The sequence below is a fragment of the Poecilia reticulata genome, chromosome 14, assembly GCF_904066995.2.
Source record: "Poecilia reticulata chromosome 14, P_reticulata-male-v2, whole genome shotgun sequence".
NCBI classification, from domain to species: Eukaryota; Metazoa; Chordata; class Actinopteri; order Cyprinodontiformes; family Poeciliidae; genus Poecilia; species Poecilia reticulata.
In genome coordinates this window covers 14512700-14531823 of record NC_088843.1, presented here as the reverse complement: position 1 = coordinate 14531823, position 19124 = coordinate 14512700, and the positions used below count along the sequence as shown (strand labels likewise).

Sequence of the window (19124 nt, the reverse complement as noted above, 5' to 3'; positions counted from 1 at the left end):
GTTTAAGAATGTTTTTCTGCAGTAGGACTTGAGTAGCTCACCATCACAGAATCCACTAAGAATCCTACAGCGGGGAGGAAAATGTCAGATCATCTATAAAAAGAGTGAAGGGAGAATTGGAGCTTAATATATGAGAATGGCCCGATAAAAACTAGTAAATGAATACAGTAACCTGCTGAGAGTTGAGAAAAAGCTCAGATCTTAAACTTATTGAAACTCTGTTGAGTGACTTAAAATGGGCAGTACATGAAAGAAACGGCTGAAAAGGAAAACTTTGCAACTTTGACTACAACTCATCTTATACCAGTCAGTTATTGGACGATATGTCCACCTTATTCTTTTAATGGTCCAAAGTGAGGTTAAATATTGTTGCTTAAATTTAATTAAAAGATTTTTTTTTAAATTTTTTTACCAAAAATAAACAAGAAAACGAGATTGAACACACATGCCGGAGGTTTAGTCACTCTCTACCATTTACCACTTGTTGCTTCGACACAGAAAAACGAACGACCTTCATCTTTCACATTCTGACTGTGTCACCGTCACATACGGTTTGTCTCGGATGGTTCGCCGCGTCCATCTCCTCCACCAGTCACGGTGACCTGGGTAACGACCTTACGCTCGACCTGTCCCTCCCTAAGACACGACGCAGATTTAACGCAAGGGTCTTTTCTAACTGATTCCTTTTAATTTACTTTCAGTCGACTCCACAGCCACTCCAGCTGCTAATTGCGCTGAGCTCACCTTGAGAGAGGGGGGAGTTTCTTTGGGAGGGAGGAGGTTTATAAATAATGTCCAATATGCAATGATGTAGAGAGTTCACCTCTATGAAGCCAAGATTAACACATGACCTCATCGAGCTCATCAGAGCTCAATGAAGTCCTTGGGAAAACAACAATCCTGTTTGGCGGAGGGAAGGTTTTAAACAAACCCTTTAAAGGAGTGATGCATTTTGTGCTTGCCAGGATTTTCTGTTCTGTTCTTTTTTTTTTTTTTTGTTTACTTTCCGACGCACGGCCTCCTTATGCGCTGAAGTGCACGGCTACGCTGAGAGGACAGAATCGGAGCAGGTGGAGCAGCTCAGCAAAATGTTCCCTCCATTTCCGTGGTCTATTGTCAGCACTCCATATAAAAACATAAAATATTGAAAGGGTGCATTAACATGGGTCAGGAATTGATGGCTTTTCCAGTATGCTTGTGTGTGTGCGTGGGTGTGTAGGTGTGTGTGTGTGGGGGGGGGGGGTGCGCGCGTGTGTGTGTGTGTGTGTGTGTGTGTGTGTGTGTGTGTGTGTGTGTGTGTGTGTGCGGGGAGGAATGTTGCATGGCGGAGGGGGACAAAAGAGAGCTGAACTGCTTGGTTTCGTTTTGTAGGATGTAAGGCGATAAATCATGAAACAATAAAAAGTAGAAGGAAAAAAAATGTTAAACTGATTGAAGTGACTTTTAACTAGAACTGATTTCAAGTTAAAGTCCAACAAGCTTGTAGAATAGTACTTTATTAACCGTCGAGCATTCTTCACATTCACAGAAACAATCCCATGTTAAGAAACGATAAACACTTTCATGCAATCAGCTGTTATGAGAATCCCTGCTGTCAATCCAGAGCGACATTTAGTCTTTTCCCATAGCATCTTACAAGGTTGAAACTATGCTATCTTATTTTCAGTTTATTCTGTTTTCTGTTGGGTTTTGGTTTGTGAACTGAGAAAACCATGGAAAAAAAAGGTTCATTTTGTGCCTGGGGAACAAGTTTTTTGTTGATTTCTCCATATATTTTTCGCACCATAGTTCTGTTAAAAGAAAGAAAAGCAAAAATGTTTTTGCTTCAAATATCATTATAATCAAAGATCTTCCATATCATTACAGTTCCTCCACTGTGGCTAACAGTGGACTGGAGTTATTAATAACTTGCAGATGCATTTTTGGATATATTGTTTCGCACCAACCTCAACTGGAACAGTCAAATAAAACACCTACATGAAGAAGGAGAGGCTACTTCGCAGCTCTGGATAAAATTAAGAGAGCCCTTGAAATGATCGGTTTCCCTGATTTTACTTTTTTTAGGTCCGTGTTAAAGTAAAAATGAACATTGCTATTTTATTTGATGAAATACTGACGGCACGTCTGAAATTCCAAACAACAATTTTAGATTTATTCGCAGAAAATGAGAAATGGTCAAAGACGCAAAGAAATAATGCAAATAAAACAAGTTCATATTCATTTAGAAACAACAATACTCATGTTTTAACTCGGGAAGAGTTCAGAAATCAGTATTTGTCATGGTCATGGGCCACACAAAATACATTTCACCAAAGCCATGTAGTTCAAAAAGCAATGTCACAAAAATGTTGCTATTCTGAATATCAGCATGTACAAATCATTTTGGGAATAACCAACTAACAATGAACCTGGTTGTCACAGTAAAAACTTACAGTAGACAACAACTGTGGCACCTAAACCCCATCAATAAGTCTCGTCCAGAACCAGGACTGCTCACTTTCTGTACTCTACATTTTATTAGGCTCAAACTGGGAATTATGGATTCTTTGGAACGTCCAGTTGAAGAACAAAATAAGGTACTTACTGTCATTTCTTGCTTAAATAGCAGGATGCGTACTGTGTTCACTTACATCATCTAAAACAATGCATTATTCAGTTAATAGACATTTACTGGCAGATTATCCCAAATAACATCGAACAGACTATCATCTACATTTTTTTTTTTTTATTGTTTCAGAGTTTTCACTGCCGTTGCTCCAGACCTCTTGCTTTGGGCTTTAAAAGAAAATCCGCAGCATGTGTCCAATAAAATATTCAGAGCTTTTATGTAGTGTGGCCACAACCGAAGCACAAACTCAAAGTCCTCTAAAATACGAGGGAATAAGGAAACAAAAGGAAGCTGCTGCAAGAGCTGAGGTGTACATTTTGCACAGTAGGGGCAGGATATGTAAACACGGAGGAGTGGAAAGCGTCTCTGATTTCATGTGGCTAACACACCAGCTAGGCTTCAGCAGAAGCCCACTTATAGCGCGGTTCTCGTTCTTTAAAGGGCGCTGATTGGAACTTTCCAAGTGAGGTTCTGCTTACAGTTTGCAAGCAGGTAATATTTTACCTCTATTGGCTTCTTTGTTTCGCATTATTCAGGAATAATTGGTTCTAGAGACTTTAGCGAACCAGCGTTAAGAGAGGTGGGGGAAAAAGAGCAAAGATTCTCATAATTCCACTCCAATCCTAAAAATGTCAATTGTTTAAGCAAGGGTTTTTATGAACATTTTAGGTCAATACTAATAAATTCATAAAGCATGACCATTTCAAATTGAAATTGTTTCAACAACATACAGGCTGTCACCATTGGTTTCTGGGGGCCCTCTCAGAATAGCTGTTATCTTCAGAGTATTTTGGATTAATGACGATGCTTGGAGAGTGTTTTTGCTGCAGGTACTACGATCGTAAGCGAACTTCAAAAACAAACATAGTCTGATTTTTTTATGCTTGACACATGGAAAGAGCTCTAAAACATTAAGGTACGATCTTTTCCTCAAACAATATCAGGTCAAGGGTTTTTTTAAGCAGCCTGCTTTTCATCGTATTTTGGCGTCTCTGTGCTGAGAAAGATCAGATTTTAGGGAGCAAAACATCCTCAGTCTGAATGGGTATAAAACCTAACGTGTGGTGGGGAAAGCAAAACGTTTCCTTGAGCCTGTCCGGGTCATCTGTGTGATTGCTCCTTTTTTTTTTTTTTTTTTTGTTAAACCGTCTGCACTTTGTGGAAGTTATAACCTAAGTGCAACACTGACAGGCTGTCGATGAAGCTGTAACCTGATGTAGATGCACTTCCATCTTCTGTTCCCCCCCATCCACCTTTCTTTCCCCCTCTTCCTCTGCCAGTTCGCGATAGGTCACCTTTTCAAGCGTTACACTTTGAAATTGAAAGACAAAATTAAAAGGTAACGTGGCCTCCGAGTGCCAGCGTCCCATTTTCTCTCAGTTGGCTTGTGCAATCGTGTCAATCCTTTGTGGAGGCACACTGTGTCACACGCAGATTTGACGCCGATGTGAAATGATTGTTCGGTGTCACTGGGTTTGGCTTTTGGAGTAAAGAAGCAAACAAACGGAGCGCGGAGGAGACCTTTTCCTCAGACGATGTTTTACACCACAGCGTTTTGGTTCTTTGTTTTTGCATACGATTTGGATTTGAATCTGTGCTCTTTCCCCCCCCCCACCACCTTCTCTCGTATGAGTGCTGTGCTTTGCTTGGTAGCTGCAGGGACATAATGTGAAGTCATTCTAAATGCCTGCCCTATATTTTTTTTTTTTCCCCAAGTTGGAGAGGAGCTGAATCCGTACTGTGCTGCCTGTGGCTCTATTGCCATGAGCAGCATTAAACGCTCTATAAGACACACACATACTCACGCACGCATATATACAAAATAAATCCCAAGCATGTAACAGCCTGTCCTGCCATCTTGTGGCTTTTGTCTGAATTACACCTCAGTCTCCCCAGAAGCTCTACAGCTGTGATAGCAGCACAACACCAGCCAGATAAATCACTGTCTTTGACGTAAATTATAATTCTGCATGACGGGTAACCAACGGATACAACATCTACGACGTTTATGCTACTGATTCTTTGCAAATTTATTTATTTATTAAATGTTGGGGATGTTCATCGAAGGAGTCATTTGTGCTTTTGACACTTATTTGAGGTTGAAGGCAGCAAATGTTGGTCATAGAGCCTTCCTCTCTGGAAATCGGAGCAAAAATCAAAGATTCCAGCTTACATCGAGGAATGATCTTAAAGTTTGAATTGAATAAAAAGAAAAACGACGGTGTTTTCTTAAGAAATGCTCGCATTAGCATGTAGCTAAATTAATTTCTGTGCTGCACCTGTTTACAAATTTGACCCCGTTCTAAAAATGTAACTTATAAAAGCACTTTAAAGCGTTATTAGAGTGTTTAATCGCTTATATTCCATGAGGTAAAGGCAAAAGCTGACTTCTTTTAAGTTTTAATAAAAGAAAAAGAACAAATGGTGTTGAGCAGATCAATGATTGTTTGCTAATCTTATCATTTAGCTAAAATGTCATTTCTGTTCTATTTGCAGCAGTAAAATCACATGTTTTCTTCATAACACAGTCAAAATTGTTGATGTCAATTTTGGCATTTCAATTTGTTTCAGTTACTTAGCTGAAAAAAAGAAAGAATAAGGTTGACATTAATCATATGAATGCTAATGTGCTTGTGTAATCGTGTACCCCAAAGTGGCTGCCACTGTGCATAAATCTGGCCCAAATGAGACACAAATGCATGACTTTGTAGTAACAAAAACATCATTTACCCATTTAATAATCTTAATTTTGAATTTGTTATTTATATAGTGCTTTAGTTGTAAGAAAGAAGATTTTAAAGTTGCATATATTTATGATCTTTGGCTTTAGTCTGGTGTTTTATTATATATTTATACACATAGTAATTACATCCAACTAATGAAAAATGGTTCAGTCTTTACTGAGAGGCCATTCAGTTGTGTTTTAACCCTCATTTATTAATAAATAAAAGAGGTTGCACAAAAATAGGAAACCAAGCCAGGAACTGAAACGAAGCTTGTAATTTTCAAAGTGCAGCTGTGAAAGTTGCTTTCCAAACGTCCATTTCCTACACAGCTTGAGTCATTTCCCTTGAATTGTTTGGAGGATGAATAATTTGTGGTCTACAGGCTATTTTTCCATCTCAGTTTATATTGGCGTAAAATAACAAAACTATTGCTTTTAAATAAATATCTTCATCCTGAACGCAGTTTTCATGTCCGTCATGGTGAGAAAAACCTCCTGAACTGTCACCGGCTGGTCACGAGTCCTGCTGCTACATTTATTTGTAGAGCCCCTCGACACACACACACGCACATGCACACACACCACCACCCTCTGTCACATCAGTGCACCCAAACACACAGCTGCCAACACATGTTGTCAGCGTCTGAAGACACCGAGGTCGTCTTCTCTTCCCAACCTACAAGTGTCTTCTGGGTAATGAGCTCCACACACTTCCCTCCCCTTTACTACATGCTCCTGTCACCTCCCTCTTCTCCTCCCTCGCCCTTCCAGTCACCCCTGATCAACATTCTTCACATCCTTAATCACTTTTGTCAGCCTCTGGTAATTACAGACAATTAATCATGTATGATTCACCGTCTCTCTCCCTCTGTCGGCGTACGGGCAGACGCTGACAGAGGGAAATTATATATATATATATATATATATATATATATATATATATATATATATATATATATATATATATAAAAAAGTACTCAATGTTGTTTATCAAGAAAGGTGGATACCGGACGTAGCAAACGGGAAATGACATTTTTTTAAAGAATTTTCTCTGCTGGGTTCCCTGTTAAGGCAGGAAGATAGTTAAGTAGCAGTTACTTCTACTTTTAGAAAACATAAACTCCCTGCAGGAGCACTATAATGATATGTTTTATATTATAGCTACTCATTGTGAGGCTGTGAGGTGTTGAGTCAGAATAAATCCCAGAACAACAAAATCTTACCGTGACTCTGAATGTAAAGGAAAAGTAAAATATTGGGAGCAGGAAGGCCACTTCATGTTTTCGACTGTCGGATAAAGAAAAAAGATTTCTAGAACAGATTATTCCCTTAACAAATTATGATTCAAAGTCTACTTTTTGTTATGACAGAATGCTATGATTTTAATGACGATGTGAAAGGCAACAAGGTTTCTCACACAGCCACCTTTTTTCTCATCTCATTTCGTCTGATTTTATCTCCCACCCATCCTTTTATTCACCTTGAAGACGTTTTCTTTATCCCACTCATCGTCCTTATCCATTTTTACAAACCCTTACGTTATTCTGATTATCAGATAATCTCTACCACTCATTTCTTCTTCCTCGTCCTTTTTTACTTTTGGATCGTCATCGGTTTCCTTTCTTTTTTTTCAATCCACCCAAATTCCTTACTTGTCTTTATTGACATCTTCATCTCATCATCTCTCTTTATACTTTCTCATCCGTCTTACAACTTTTAATGGCTCCTTTTCATCCCCCTTATTTCCTCCACGTCTCTTTACAACTTTCCTTCTTCCCTCATCCTCCTCCTCATCTGTGTTTATGACCCGTTCTTATCCCACTCAATTTTCATGATCCATTTCATCCCACTTATCCTCCTCATCCCTTTTTAGAGAACTCATAGTCCTTTATCCCTAGATGATTCTATTCTGAACTAAAGTGCACTATTGCAAGAGAGAGCTTCTCTAAAACACAAAGTAAATTCATGACATTGTCCTTCCTTATCCCTGCCTGCAACAATTCCACTCTTTATTGCCCTACAATCCTTTTTTCTTTCTTTCTTTTTAAGGCATATTATTTGCCAACTAGCCAGAAATTATGAGACTTGCCTGAAGAAACTCAATCATTCCTGGATCCATTGCTATTTTTCAGAAAAGATTGACATTGTACAGCCCAGATTGCAGCTGGTACACATTGTGGGTCACGTTAAAAAGGAACATTTAAGTAGGTGATGATGGAGAACATTTTTGATTGGACGGCCAATATCATGACGATGTCCTTGATGAGCTAAATCCAACAAGCCAAGTGTTTTTTTTGTTTTTTCTCGTTTGTCAGTGCTTTGTGTTTCATCGATGTCTCGTTGCTGTTCGCACACTTCTCCACTTGCAAGAAGCTAAGTAATGTAAAAATAATGATGGAATATAATAAACATGTTGAAAAATGTATCACGTTCATTTGCAGTTTTGCCAGTGAATGTTATACACAGTCACATCAGGGTCAAGAAAAACAGATGTGGTTTTTGCTATTGGACCACATTCATTCAGAGAATGACTGCAGACAACGGCTCGTAAGCAATTTGCTATTGATTTAGCTGTTATTGAAATGCATAAACACACACACACACACACATATTTACACAAATGTTTCAGCGCTCCTTCCTGTGTTTGTCACATTACCAAACTTATCAAAACTGCTGGCCCTGAATGCAGGGAATTACATTCAGCCGGAATCGTCTCATTCACCCAGTTACCAGGACAACTTGGTGGGCAGGCCTCCGTATCCTCTGTAGTTTCCATGGATACCGCAGCAGTCTCCTCATTGTCAGTGGAAATTAGAAGAGGACTGTGACTGCATCTTTGTACCGCATTCGGAATACGTATCCATGTCTGCTGCATGTAAACGACGCAGAGCGCCGGCCCATTCGGAGGGGGCCAGTCCAAGTGTGCGCGCTGTAAATATGCATAGTGCTGATTTACATGGTTTCACCCACTTACTCTTGCATGCAGTTATGATGTGATGTCAGATAACGAGCAGCATATCATGAATAGCAAACGTGGACATCCATTTCCGGCAAAATCATCTGAAGTTGAATAGCAGGTGAAAGTAAAGTAAAAATGTAAGTGAGAGTGTACAGTTGCTTTCAGTTCACTGGCAGAGTTGTAAGGTTACATTTTGAGGCCAATAGTGAGTGATTTACACATGAAATGCACAAAAATGAATCATTCATAAGGGCTTTGCTTGATTAAAACGTCCTGCGTTTGAGCCCACCTCACAGGTTTTGTCTCAGCAGCTCACACAGACTGAACAGGGGACCCTTACACATTTTTTTTTGTACACACCTCTGCTTTGTGATTTGTTCACTCAGGTCAAAACCAGCCAGTGAGGTGTGGGGCCGACACTCGCTGTATCGAAGGCACCTGAAGTGAAAAGGATGCAAGCAGAAGAAGAAGAAGAAGAAGAAGAAGAAGAAGAAAAATATGTTCACAGACATTGATAAATTATTTCTCAATCTACACGTTTTAAGCCTTTACATTACATTACATCAGACTTATTGTCTGTCAGAGAAATTCATTGCTTATTACTGTTTGGGTGTTGAACTACACTGTATTGTCAGTTATGCAACTCACAATTCAACAACAACAAAATTTGCTGTCTAATATGTATTTTGCAAGGCAAGTGTTACTTGATGACATGTTTTATAGCGAGTTTGATTTTCAGCATGAGTTTATGTGGCCAATTAAAAAGCAGCTGGCAGATTAGCTCCTTTAAATTGACTGTTTTCTGGCACAGCACTGGCTTTAAGGCTTTTATCTGAGGTGAAGGATTTAAAAAAAATACATAGTGTTGGCCCACTTTACCAACTTTAAAATCATATTTTATGTGCATTAAAGGATCATTTTTCTGTGCGACAATACATTTCTCAGAGTTTTAAGGATATTGGTTTGGATGGTGAACAGTCAACGCAGCAATATGGAGTTAAAATTGTTTCACAATTATTCAACCAAAAAATATGGAGCATCAAAAAAAAACTTTAGTCTCAACCAAAATCTTAAAGACTGTCAAACAAAAAAATCTGACATGCGCAAATAAACGTTTCAAACAAAAATGAGTGATTTCAATTAAAATAAAGCTTTACATTTTTTTTTTTTTATAATTCTTTCCATTTAAAAAGTGTTTTGACTGCAGTTTAATTTTGCTTGATTGAGATAAGTTTTTTGTTTGAAACATTTTTTTTAAATCCAAAGTTTTGATCACAATTCTATTCTTATTTTTATTTTGACATGATTTTTTTATTTATTTATTTTTTTTATTGAATAATTGTGAAACAAATTTAACTCCATACAGCAACTCCCACAGTTTTAATTATGCCGTCCGGGATCTGGTGAACATTAAGCACAGCTGATGTCTGCATTTCAAACCTTAGAACACTGTAACGGCAATCAAGCATGGTGGTGGCTGTGTCATTCTGAGGGTCTGCCAATTGTACCGGTTCATTTCAAAAGTGGATGAAACGAAAAAGAAATACAGTCGTCTTCAAGCTCTCCCCCTCAGCTCAAAGCAACACTTAAACTGTAGAAACTGCAAATGCCTAGATTTTGCTTAAAGGCTTGCTAACTATGTAGAGACCAACCAATTCAAACAAATAATAGTTTCATTTAGTTAAGAGTTAGAGTGAAATTTCCAACCGGAATTATGCCAGAAACTTGCTGATCGCGGCAAAGGTAATAATAATAATAATAAAACAATTGGATAAAAATCTGGAGTGAATTAATTTAAATGTGATCAGTTTGTTGTTTTTAAAACTTATTATAGTTGAATAATAATTGTGTAAAATGAACAGACTAGTCGTGGTCAGGATGGTCAGTTCTGATTAGCCTTGTATGTGTGTATATATTACAAGGACTAAGGTAAGTCAGCCTTTTGTGTTTTTGTGACTTCCTCTGGCAGCCAGATTCTTTACAGGCAACATTGTTGTCCTGGCACGTTCACTTTTGTTTCTTTAGAGTGTGTGCACAGGTTTAGACTATATACATATTAAAATCTTATGTCATTTTATTATTACGATTTTAACCTAAAAAGTGGAAGGTAAACACTTTCTTTTTACACTAGAGGGAGACACAGATTCCTTGGGTAAGGTTTCTATAGCAACTACATCTAGCAACCTCCTTTGCTGAAGAGAAAGGGTAGAATGAGAGCAACTGGAAGGACGTCACCGGTTAGATGACGGACCATTTGGAACTATTGTTTAACATGAATCACGATCAGACTTCACTTCATATGACGAAACTCATCACCTTCATTTTCTATTAGCTTTTTATTACATTTACTACTTTTCCATCTAACTCATAGTGACGTAGACATAAATGTCTCAGACCCTGATTAATGTCAGACTCTATTATTCTCCTTCATGAAGACTTCAAGTTGCAAGACATCTCGACAGTCCTGCAACTCCTTTTAGAAATCTACTTATATTTATCATCAGGGAGTCATATTGAGAACCAAAAAAGTACTAGTAAAACGACTGATTTGGTGATTTCTGCAGGTAACCAGAGTAAAGAAGGCTAAATACAAATGCATGCTGCAGTTTTATGATTTTAATTTGTAAAATAAATATTGAAAATCATCCAAATTTTTTTTCCCCCCTCAGTCTCACAAATATGCACAGCCTTGTTTTTGGTCTATCCGAGAGAATCCCAATAAACTACACTGAAGCTTTTGGTTGCCACAAATCCAAATTGGAACAGGCGTAAAGGGTATGAATACTTTTGCAAGGCACTGTAAGTGCACTGCACCAGATTTTCTTTCATTAAGTTTGTAAACATTTAGAAAAATCTCTGGATTTTTCTACTGACAGAAAAGTGTCTGGTTTAATTAGAATCCATGTGCGAATCTGCATACATTTATTTTACACCAGGAAATGAGCTATATTTTAATAACTTCTTCTTTGGCTTAGCAGCACATTTAATAAATAACAGGCCTCCTGCCCTGTGCCAATGTCAAAACAAGTGAACATTAAATTGTTACCGATTTGGCAAGAGTAAAGGCAGCAAATAAATGAGCAATGTGTTTCCCTTAACAGAGACCTATAAAGTAACTGCTGGATGCTTTTAAGAAGTAGCTATTTTTCGACACACCTTTAGTTTTAATAAAAGCCTCACATTAGCTGAAAAGCAGCCCTTGTTGAGCCATTCATTCACTTTCGCTGTAAATGAATGGTCGGTTGCAACATTTGTAAAACTGTAAGCTATTAAACCGTTGCGTAAGAAGAGGCAGCTGAGGATTTTATCAGCCATCCAAGACTGAAAGCAGAACGTCATGAGCAAGCAATCCGAAAAATTCACTGTGTTTACTGTAGTGGTCAATCACTACTGCTCAGTCAAGAACAAAATATTTATGTCCTTTCAACTTCTCCACATTTTATGATGTTACTCCAACACATTTTATTTGTTCTTTTTTTTATTTATTTAATAAAGTTCTTTCAGAAATAGGACAAATATGAAGAATGTTCATATTTACTCTGATACACAGAATTCAGCACAGTCAGTTGCCTTCAGAGGTCACCTAAAGTCCATCTGTGTGTTTTTTGATCTAATCTCAGTGTGAATCTGTAAGTTTTGTGAAGGCCCCAGAGGTTAGTTAGAACAGCACAGGTCAGGTACGGAGAATCTTAAGGATTAGGTTCTAAGACAATATCCCAAACCTTGAGCTTCTCACACGGCACTGCTCAATTCTAAACAAAAAATCTTTAAAAACAAGCAATATTACAAAATATATGTAATATTGCTTGTTTATCGGAATATAGGAAGATGTTCTGAGCAAAGCAGAACATCTTCCTGGACTGAAGGGACTCCGAGTCCAACGTCAGACGATTAAGGCACTGAAATGACAGAATCTGTATGTTTAGGCTTGCAGTCCAAAGCAGCGTGCAGCACTGAGGACGTCGTCTCGGGTCAGATAACATCCACAAAGCTGCCTCAAGCCGGTGAAAGATTCCCTCCCATGCAACACCCTCCAGTTGTCAATAAAAATCACCTTAGCGGACAAGAGAAAGAGGATATTTCCGTTACATTTAAGCTTTGAACTTCAATTGTGCAGCTTTTGCATTCCTGATTAAATCTTCAGCTTTCTTACTTTGCCTGGAGTGAGTTTCACCCACAGCTCGTTCTCTGGCCGCCGTAGCTCTGTGGTGAGCTGTCGATGTGCTACGTACCATCGTCGGATGATGTCGTGGGGCATCGTGTTCATCACCGACCGGTCGTAGTTGTTATATCTGGAGTCGTTAGGACACCAAGCAGTTAGCATTACTCATCAACATCTACGGCCCAAAATCCATCGGATTTCAACGTCAGCGTACCGGATCATGTAGAGTTCACTGTTCCAAGGGTAGACGTTGAGCACGGGGCCAATGCCCGTCATGTGGTTTTGGTGATTTTCTGTGTTTTCAATGTACTCGTGCCTGATGGGGACGCGGCACAGCAGCTCGAAGTTCTCGGGGGAGTGCTGGCGGAGCTTCTCCGCAGCGTAGAAGCCATCCACCAGCAGCGTCTCCCCTCCACTACCCTCATGTCGGAGGCAATGAAACACCTGGATTCTGCAACAGCAGCCAAAACGACACTTCTCAGAGATAAAACAGCAGCTTATTCTACATAAAGGCCCACTAGGCTTCTACCTCATATGAGTCAGAGTCTTGCGTACAAAGTCCCCAGACTCTGGAAAAGCTAGAAAAGGTATGGCACATTCTACTTTACCTACCCACATGGCTCCTGAAAGTAAGACGTGTCAGTGTGACGGTCGAGGGCCAGCTGACTGTAGGCAGTGTCGCCTCTGGAAAAATCGGATGTAAAACTCCACATTCTCCCGTAAGTAGTCTCTCTTTGAAGAATCACAAAAAATAAGAAAAAAAGAAACAAGTAGTCAGTTAATGTTGCTCACGTGGTAACGCAATCTATGACGAATATAGCTGCACTAGAAACAAAACAATCCGAAACAAAAAAACAAAAAGTGCTACCTGATCAGACTGACTCTCCTGGTGACTTCCTCAGTGGCTTCCACAGTCGCCGGAACGTCGTCCACAAAGGCAATTCCATACAGGAGGTAGTTCTGAAGGAACTTCTTCAGCTCGCTGTCGCAGCTCATGAACTTGTCCCATTTGGCTGCTGATATGCGAGCGTTTTGGTAGACGTTAGCGTTCCACAGGATGCGCGGCTGCTCCATGACCGTCTTCCTTCCTTCATAGCTGTTCTCGGCCAACCAACCGAGGCTGAACTCTGACACGTGGCCACCAGGCCCTGTAAGCAGAGTGGACATTGCAATCGATTCCGAACTAAATTGAAGTTTGTTTCTTATTTGGTTTGTATTTGAAGGACTTTCTTTTGTGTGTGACTGTCCCTTTTCAATCTTCTACATGGGTTTAGGAGATGGAGCTCTTACTGAAATGAAGGTGTCAGAAGCATGGCGCTCGTGAATCAACACACGCAGCTGAGCTTGAACATGCTGAGCTAACATCAAGCGCCACATTATTCTGTACATCAACACCGTCTGTCGCGAGGCTACCACCTCCTCATTTGTCACTTCATGTAAGTTGTGATGCATACTAACACTATGGCAGGCCCAGTCCCATCATTTGGTCCCAAGATGATTCCAGGGAATGGTATTTCTCTAAACATGTGTTTTGAAAAAAGTAAAGGTCTGGAAATAAAAATCATGTCGGCCAGGATTTAACGATGCCCATTTCCTTCATTTTAGGAGATCGGTGACCGGCCGATACTTACTGTACTTACATGTGAAGCCAGTTTTATCTACCTCAGAAAAGGCCTAGAAATCAACCACAGAGACACACAAGTCAAAGGAACCAAGGGGCAATTTATTTCAGACACCAATTAAATGTGGGAGGAAGCAAAGGGGAGAATATTCAAACGCCACACATTAACTAACGTGAGGTGTTAATGAGTAATGACCTGTAACATGTAATTGTTTACAATTACATGTTAATAATGACAATATTATCACTTTGCATTTTATTAATTTAGATATTAAAAGAAACATGCTATTCACACATCGGGGTTTAATTAGATAGAAGTCATCATTAGTTGTTTATTACAGGAGGTTTCACTGGCTGAAGAAGAAAAAGGTCTTTCTGAGATGAGATGCCAGCTATGGTGACCAGACTATTTCTCGTTCGTCTCGATAAGGTGTCAGATAGTCTAGAGATGCAAAATACATTTTTAGCCCATCTAAAACATATTCATTCTTGACCTGCTAACCTCTTACCAATGAAACATTTTATTATAGAATGAGGAAAGCGTGTTTTTTTCTAAATTCCATACAGCTAATTTGTCTTAGTTCACATCTTTCGCAACATTTTTTGGGTCTGTTTTGCATCCAAGTTATTGTTGGGAGAGAAAAAAAATCAACAACTGAAAACCAATTGTTTTATTTTAAAAAATGGAAAAAGCTAAAGGATTCTTGGCGTCACCTGACAACGAAGCAAATCTATATCGTCTGTCACTTTATAGAGACAAAGGGTAAAGATCATCATATACTGTATACTGTAAAAGTACTAGCATATCTTCCCATAGGATCCAATCTTAACCCCAGTTTATCCTGCTGAAATAAAGAGTTGGTGTAATTTTATACTCCAAAATGCATGCTCCCTATTTTATAAAACAGCACATATGCTTTAAATTATAGTGGAAAAAAATATTTGTCCTGCTATACTGTGAAGTATTACAGAGTTAAAAACTGATTATTGCTGGGTACAGCTGTACTAGATAGGCATGCGAGCAAATTCAATTGGGAAAACCCGTCTTAATAAACGGGTTTAATCTCACGCAGCGTTCACACTCACATGTGAGGACGAGCTGACCGTCTTCCACCGCGGAGCTCTCAGGGCGCAGGGTGAGCTCCAAGCTCCCGGTGTCCAGGCTCCTCTGGTGGGTTGCGGAGTTGTAAGAGGACGCTGAGCGGCAGTGGTCCCGCAGCCACACGTAGTTGAAACGCATCGGGGTCCCCTCGTAGCTGACCTCTGGTGATTTCACATGCAGAGCGCATGAGATCATTATGGAAGTAGATGTGCAGTACAGGAACGGCTGTCGTTAAACTCACCGAGGCAGTCTTCAAGCAAGCGGAGGGTCGCAGAAGCTGCAAAGCGGAGCTGCAGCGACATGCAGGGCTCTGAGCGGGCAAACGGCAGCTGAAACTGCCTCAGGGCAGAGCCAGCTGCTCTGGGAAGCACGCTGAACATGCCGGCTGAAATCACAACCGAGTGTGACTATAAATCTGCAAAACACCGTTAATCCGATACCTTGCAGTTTCCAGACAGACTGGTTAATCCCGTTCTTGCAGATAAATCGTTCAGCTCATAAAACACGTAAAAACCCCAATAAAAGCTTAATCATTAAACACTTGTAGAATTTAAATTAGCCTCTTTCACACACACACACACACACAAAACGTTTGTTCAGTTCAGGCATGCGTATTTCGCTCAACCGGGATGTGTGACTACGTCAACGCCGCCGCCATATTAGAAAGGGAGGCATTTACCAACACAAATTAGAACCTCACAAACTGTTGTTGGTGACGTCACGGGAACTGAGATTTATGTTTTACGAAGTTACATCTGAATTATGACCTACTGTACAGTAAATAAACATTGTGATTTCCAAGGAAATTCCACTTCTTACTAGGCAAAAAAACTATTGTATGTTAATGGTGGCCGGATCAATCCAAAAATGTTGATAATATCACACCAGATTAGTATCAGTGTCTGCAATTTCCTCTTGAAAATTTTTGTTTTGTAGTTTCACAACTCGACCTCAGGAAGAATTTTCTTTTGATTTGCTCTCCAATGCTATTTTTCCCCCACTTTGTCTATTTAGGAAAAACATCAAAAATAATAAACTGTGTAGACATTTTTACACTTTGTCCAAATTCTGTCCCAGGTTTGAACAAAAATAATTCAAAGGAAAGAATACAAAAACACTTGAAGGTCAGGAGTTTGATGATCAAACTTAAAAGAAAAGTATCAGAATCAGCATTTGTATCGGCGATAGGCTGCATGTACTTGGTATTGGATTGACACAGAATTATGTCCAGTATCGCACATCTTTATTGTACTTTATCATAAACAATGGACATAAGTGTACAACGAGTTTATGTTTGAAATATAAATGCTTTCATTTGAAAATACCAAGGAGGGAAAAGCAGATGGAGCTTCGTCACAGTTCTGTCCAATGACATGATTTGAGAGCTGGATCAATGAATCTTCCATGAAAAAACTTCTGCCATCAATTGAAACATAATTTGGAAATGATTTTTCAAGCATGCCAGAGCGCCGTGTCACAGGACAAAAGTTACAAAAATAACAAGAGTGGAAAAAAAAGCTTTGAAGCTTTGGACTTTTGGCAGGAAAACTCCACGATGCAAGGAAATATCCATCACATGAAACCTTTATTTTTTCTAATTATGACACACAAAGTCGTAATTTTGACTTCCCTTGCTTTTGAATTGACTGAAATAAATGATTTTTAAAAAAATGATAATCTAATTTATTAATACACATCTCTATGCCCACTGAAATATATCATAAATGATTAAATCATCAGACTTGTTAAGCAGCCAATATATAGTCCATTTTCCCTAATACTTACTTGTTGTTATGTTTTTTTTTTTTCTTATTACATTTATGCAATTCAACATTAGAGATAGATTCCTCACAATAACCTTCTGTCAGGATTATGAGCTCTGTAGTTTCTGGCTATGAAATTGAGTTAATAACTTGCGTTTGAACTCAATTTCATACGCAAGCAGCAAAAAACGAACCACTTAAGTCAAGGCTGGAGATGAGAAGTGGCTCATGAGGGAGAAATGTGAGGTTAGGTTATAGCTATCAGCTCAGATGATTTCATGATGTGCACATAAAGACGGACTCACAGCAGATAATTTGATTTGTCAATCAATAAATCAGAAAAGGTGGGGGCTGACTACTCCCCACGTACTCAGTGGCTCCCTCTGGAGTTCGTTGTAGAGGTTGACAAACTGACCTCACAGCTAATCGGTTTTCTGTTCATCTCTTCTCAGGCATTGCTTTTCACCAAATGTTATTAAATATATACGCTTAATGATTTGAAAAGATGACCAAGTTGTAGGGCAATGATTGAGATTTTAATCTCCCAACAAAATGCTGTGGAAGGCCGCGCCAATGCTGAAGCATGGTGGTGGCAACATTATTCTGTGTGCCAGGGAAGTAAGTTGGCGTTGATACAAAGATGGATGAAGCTGTAGGAGGCTGTAAAAGACTGGAGACTTGAGCAAAAGTGATCCAAAAGGACCCCCTGCTCTAAATTTAGAGCAACTCGGAGTTAATGGAATGGTTTACTTTTTGTTTTCGAATGGCTCAGTCAAAGTTCAGACCTAACTTCAACAGGCAATCCGTGACGAGAAGTGGAGGTTTTCTGTAGGTAGACGCTGTCTATGCATCCATTCTGACTGAGCTCCAGCTGTTTCCAAGAATCAATGAAGACAAATCAAAGAATCATCAGCCGACAGACATTCCCACCTCCGTTTTAAGTGCATCAGAGTAAATGGGGCTGAATATAGAAGCCACACTTTTCCATTTTCGTTGTAAACCATTGTATTCATGAACTTTTTTATTTCCCAATCATACAGTTTGTGGGTCTGTAACAGTAAAACATGGACGTTTGTGGTTGTAATGTGCAAAAAAAGAAAAAAAGGAAAAACTTTTCCTTTTATTTTTCCACAAATAAAGTGTAACACTTTAATAAAGTGTAACACTTTATTTGTTAAAACAAAGTGCAACGGGTTCATACGTAGTTGTCCGTATTTTATTGTCCCCCAGAGTGTAGCGTCACATCAAAGGGGCGTGGTGTACTACTGTACAAACTCTCTGCAGTCCAGTTTTGCAAGTTCGTGAACCTTAGCAAAGGAAATAATGCTCAATCAAGCACAGTCGGGTTTTTAAACTCGGCCCTGCTACTTTTATTAGTAAGCGTTGCAGGCCGCTGTACGCCCCGATGACAGCTGTGAGAGTGTTGTGTAAGCTCCCCGTTGCAGCTGGGTGCGCTTTCTGGGATCACCGTGTTCTTGAGGACGGCGTTGTTTTGCTTCCTCGTGCTCCGTTAGCGCAGTCTTTCTGAATACGCAGAGGTGGTGGCGCATTCAAAACCGTCGGAAATTTGCTTATCTCAAAAAATACCTATCCTAAGCTTTCAATGACTTAGTGTGCTTTCTTGCTTGTTACTTTAACAGTTTAATCCAAGCCTATTAAAACAAATTATCATATGCACATTAACTTTCTTTATCTGTCACTCATTCCAGGTTCTGCATCCATCGACTCTTATAACAGCAATATAATAAAACTCCTAAAAATTTATTTTGTATTTTGGTTTGGGGTGTGCCATGCCAATCCCTGGATCAGATGTAGGTAGACAATTAATATTGGGGTCGTTATGCAAAAAAATTTAATAAAAATAAAATCTATGTGAAGTAACATTTAAATTCCTTACTCAAGTGGGTCCCATGCATGAATGTTACCTGGGAAGTTTTATATTCAAGATTATCAATATTGCGGAACAAACCCCAGACTTCCAACTTAAAACTTGGAAATCCCGACTTCCGTGTGAAAATGGGTTGCAATTCTCATTGTTTTTTGTTTTTATTTTAAAATGGTAAAAAAAAAAAACAGCTTGTTTTTTTTTAATTATTATTGTTATTTTCTACTTAACCTAACAAATGTGTTTGAAAAACACGTTTTGAAAGTTTAATGGTACTTGCAAAGCCAGTATTTAAAGTA

At 39.1% G+C, this 19124-nt stretch overlaps 1 protein-coding gene across 1 annotated transcript; it reads right to left on the bottom strand.

Moving 5' to 3' along the window:
- Positions 1-8793: 8793 nt before the first annotated feature.
- tmlhe (trimethyllysine hydroxylase, epsilon) lies at positions 8794-18086 on the bottom strand. Its single transcript, XM_008403546.3, has 7 exons — positions 15419-18086; positions 15162-15338; positions 13323-13602; positions 13067-13186; positions 12669-12905; positions 12446-12584; positions 8794-12346 (listed from the first exon to the last, which is right to left on the bottom strand). The coding sequence occupies exons 1-7, from the start codon at positions 15555-15557 to the stop codon at positions 12215-12217; spliced, it is 1224 nt and encodes a 407-aa protein (XP_008401768.1). The 5' UTR covers positions 15558-18086; the 3' UTR covers positions 8794-12214.
- Between the last annotated feature and the right edge of the window lie 1038 nt (positions 18087-19124).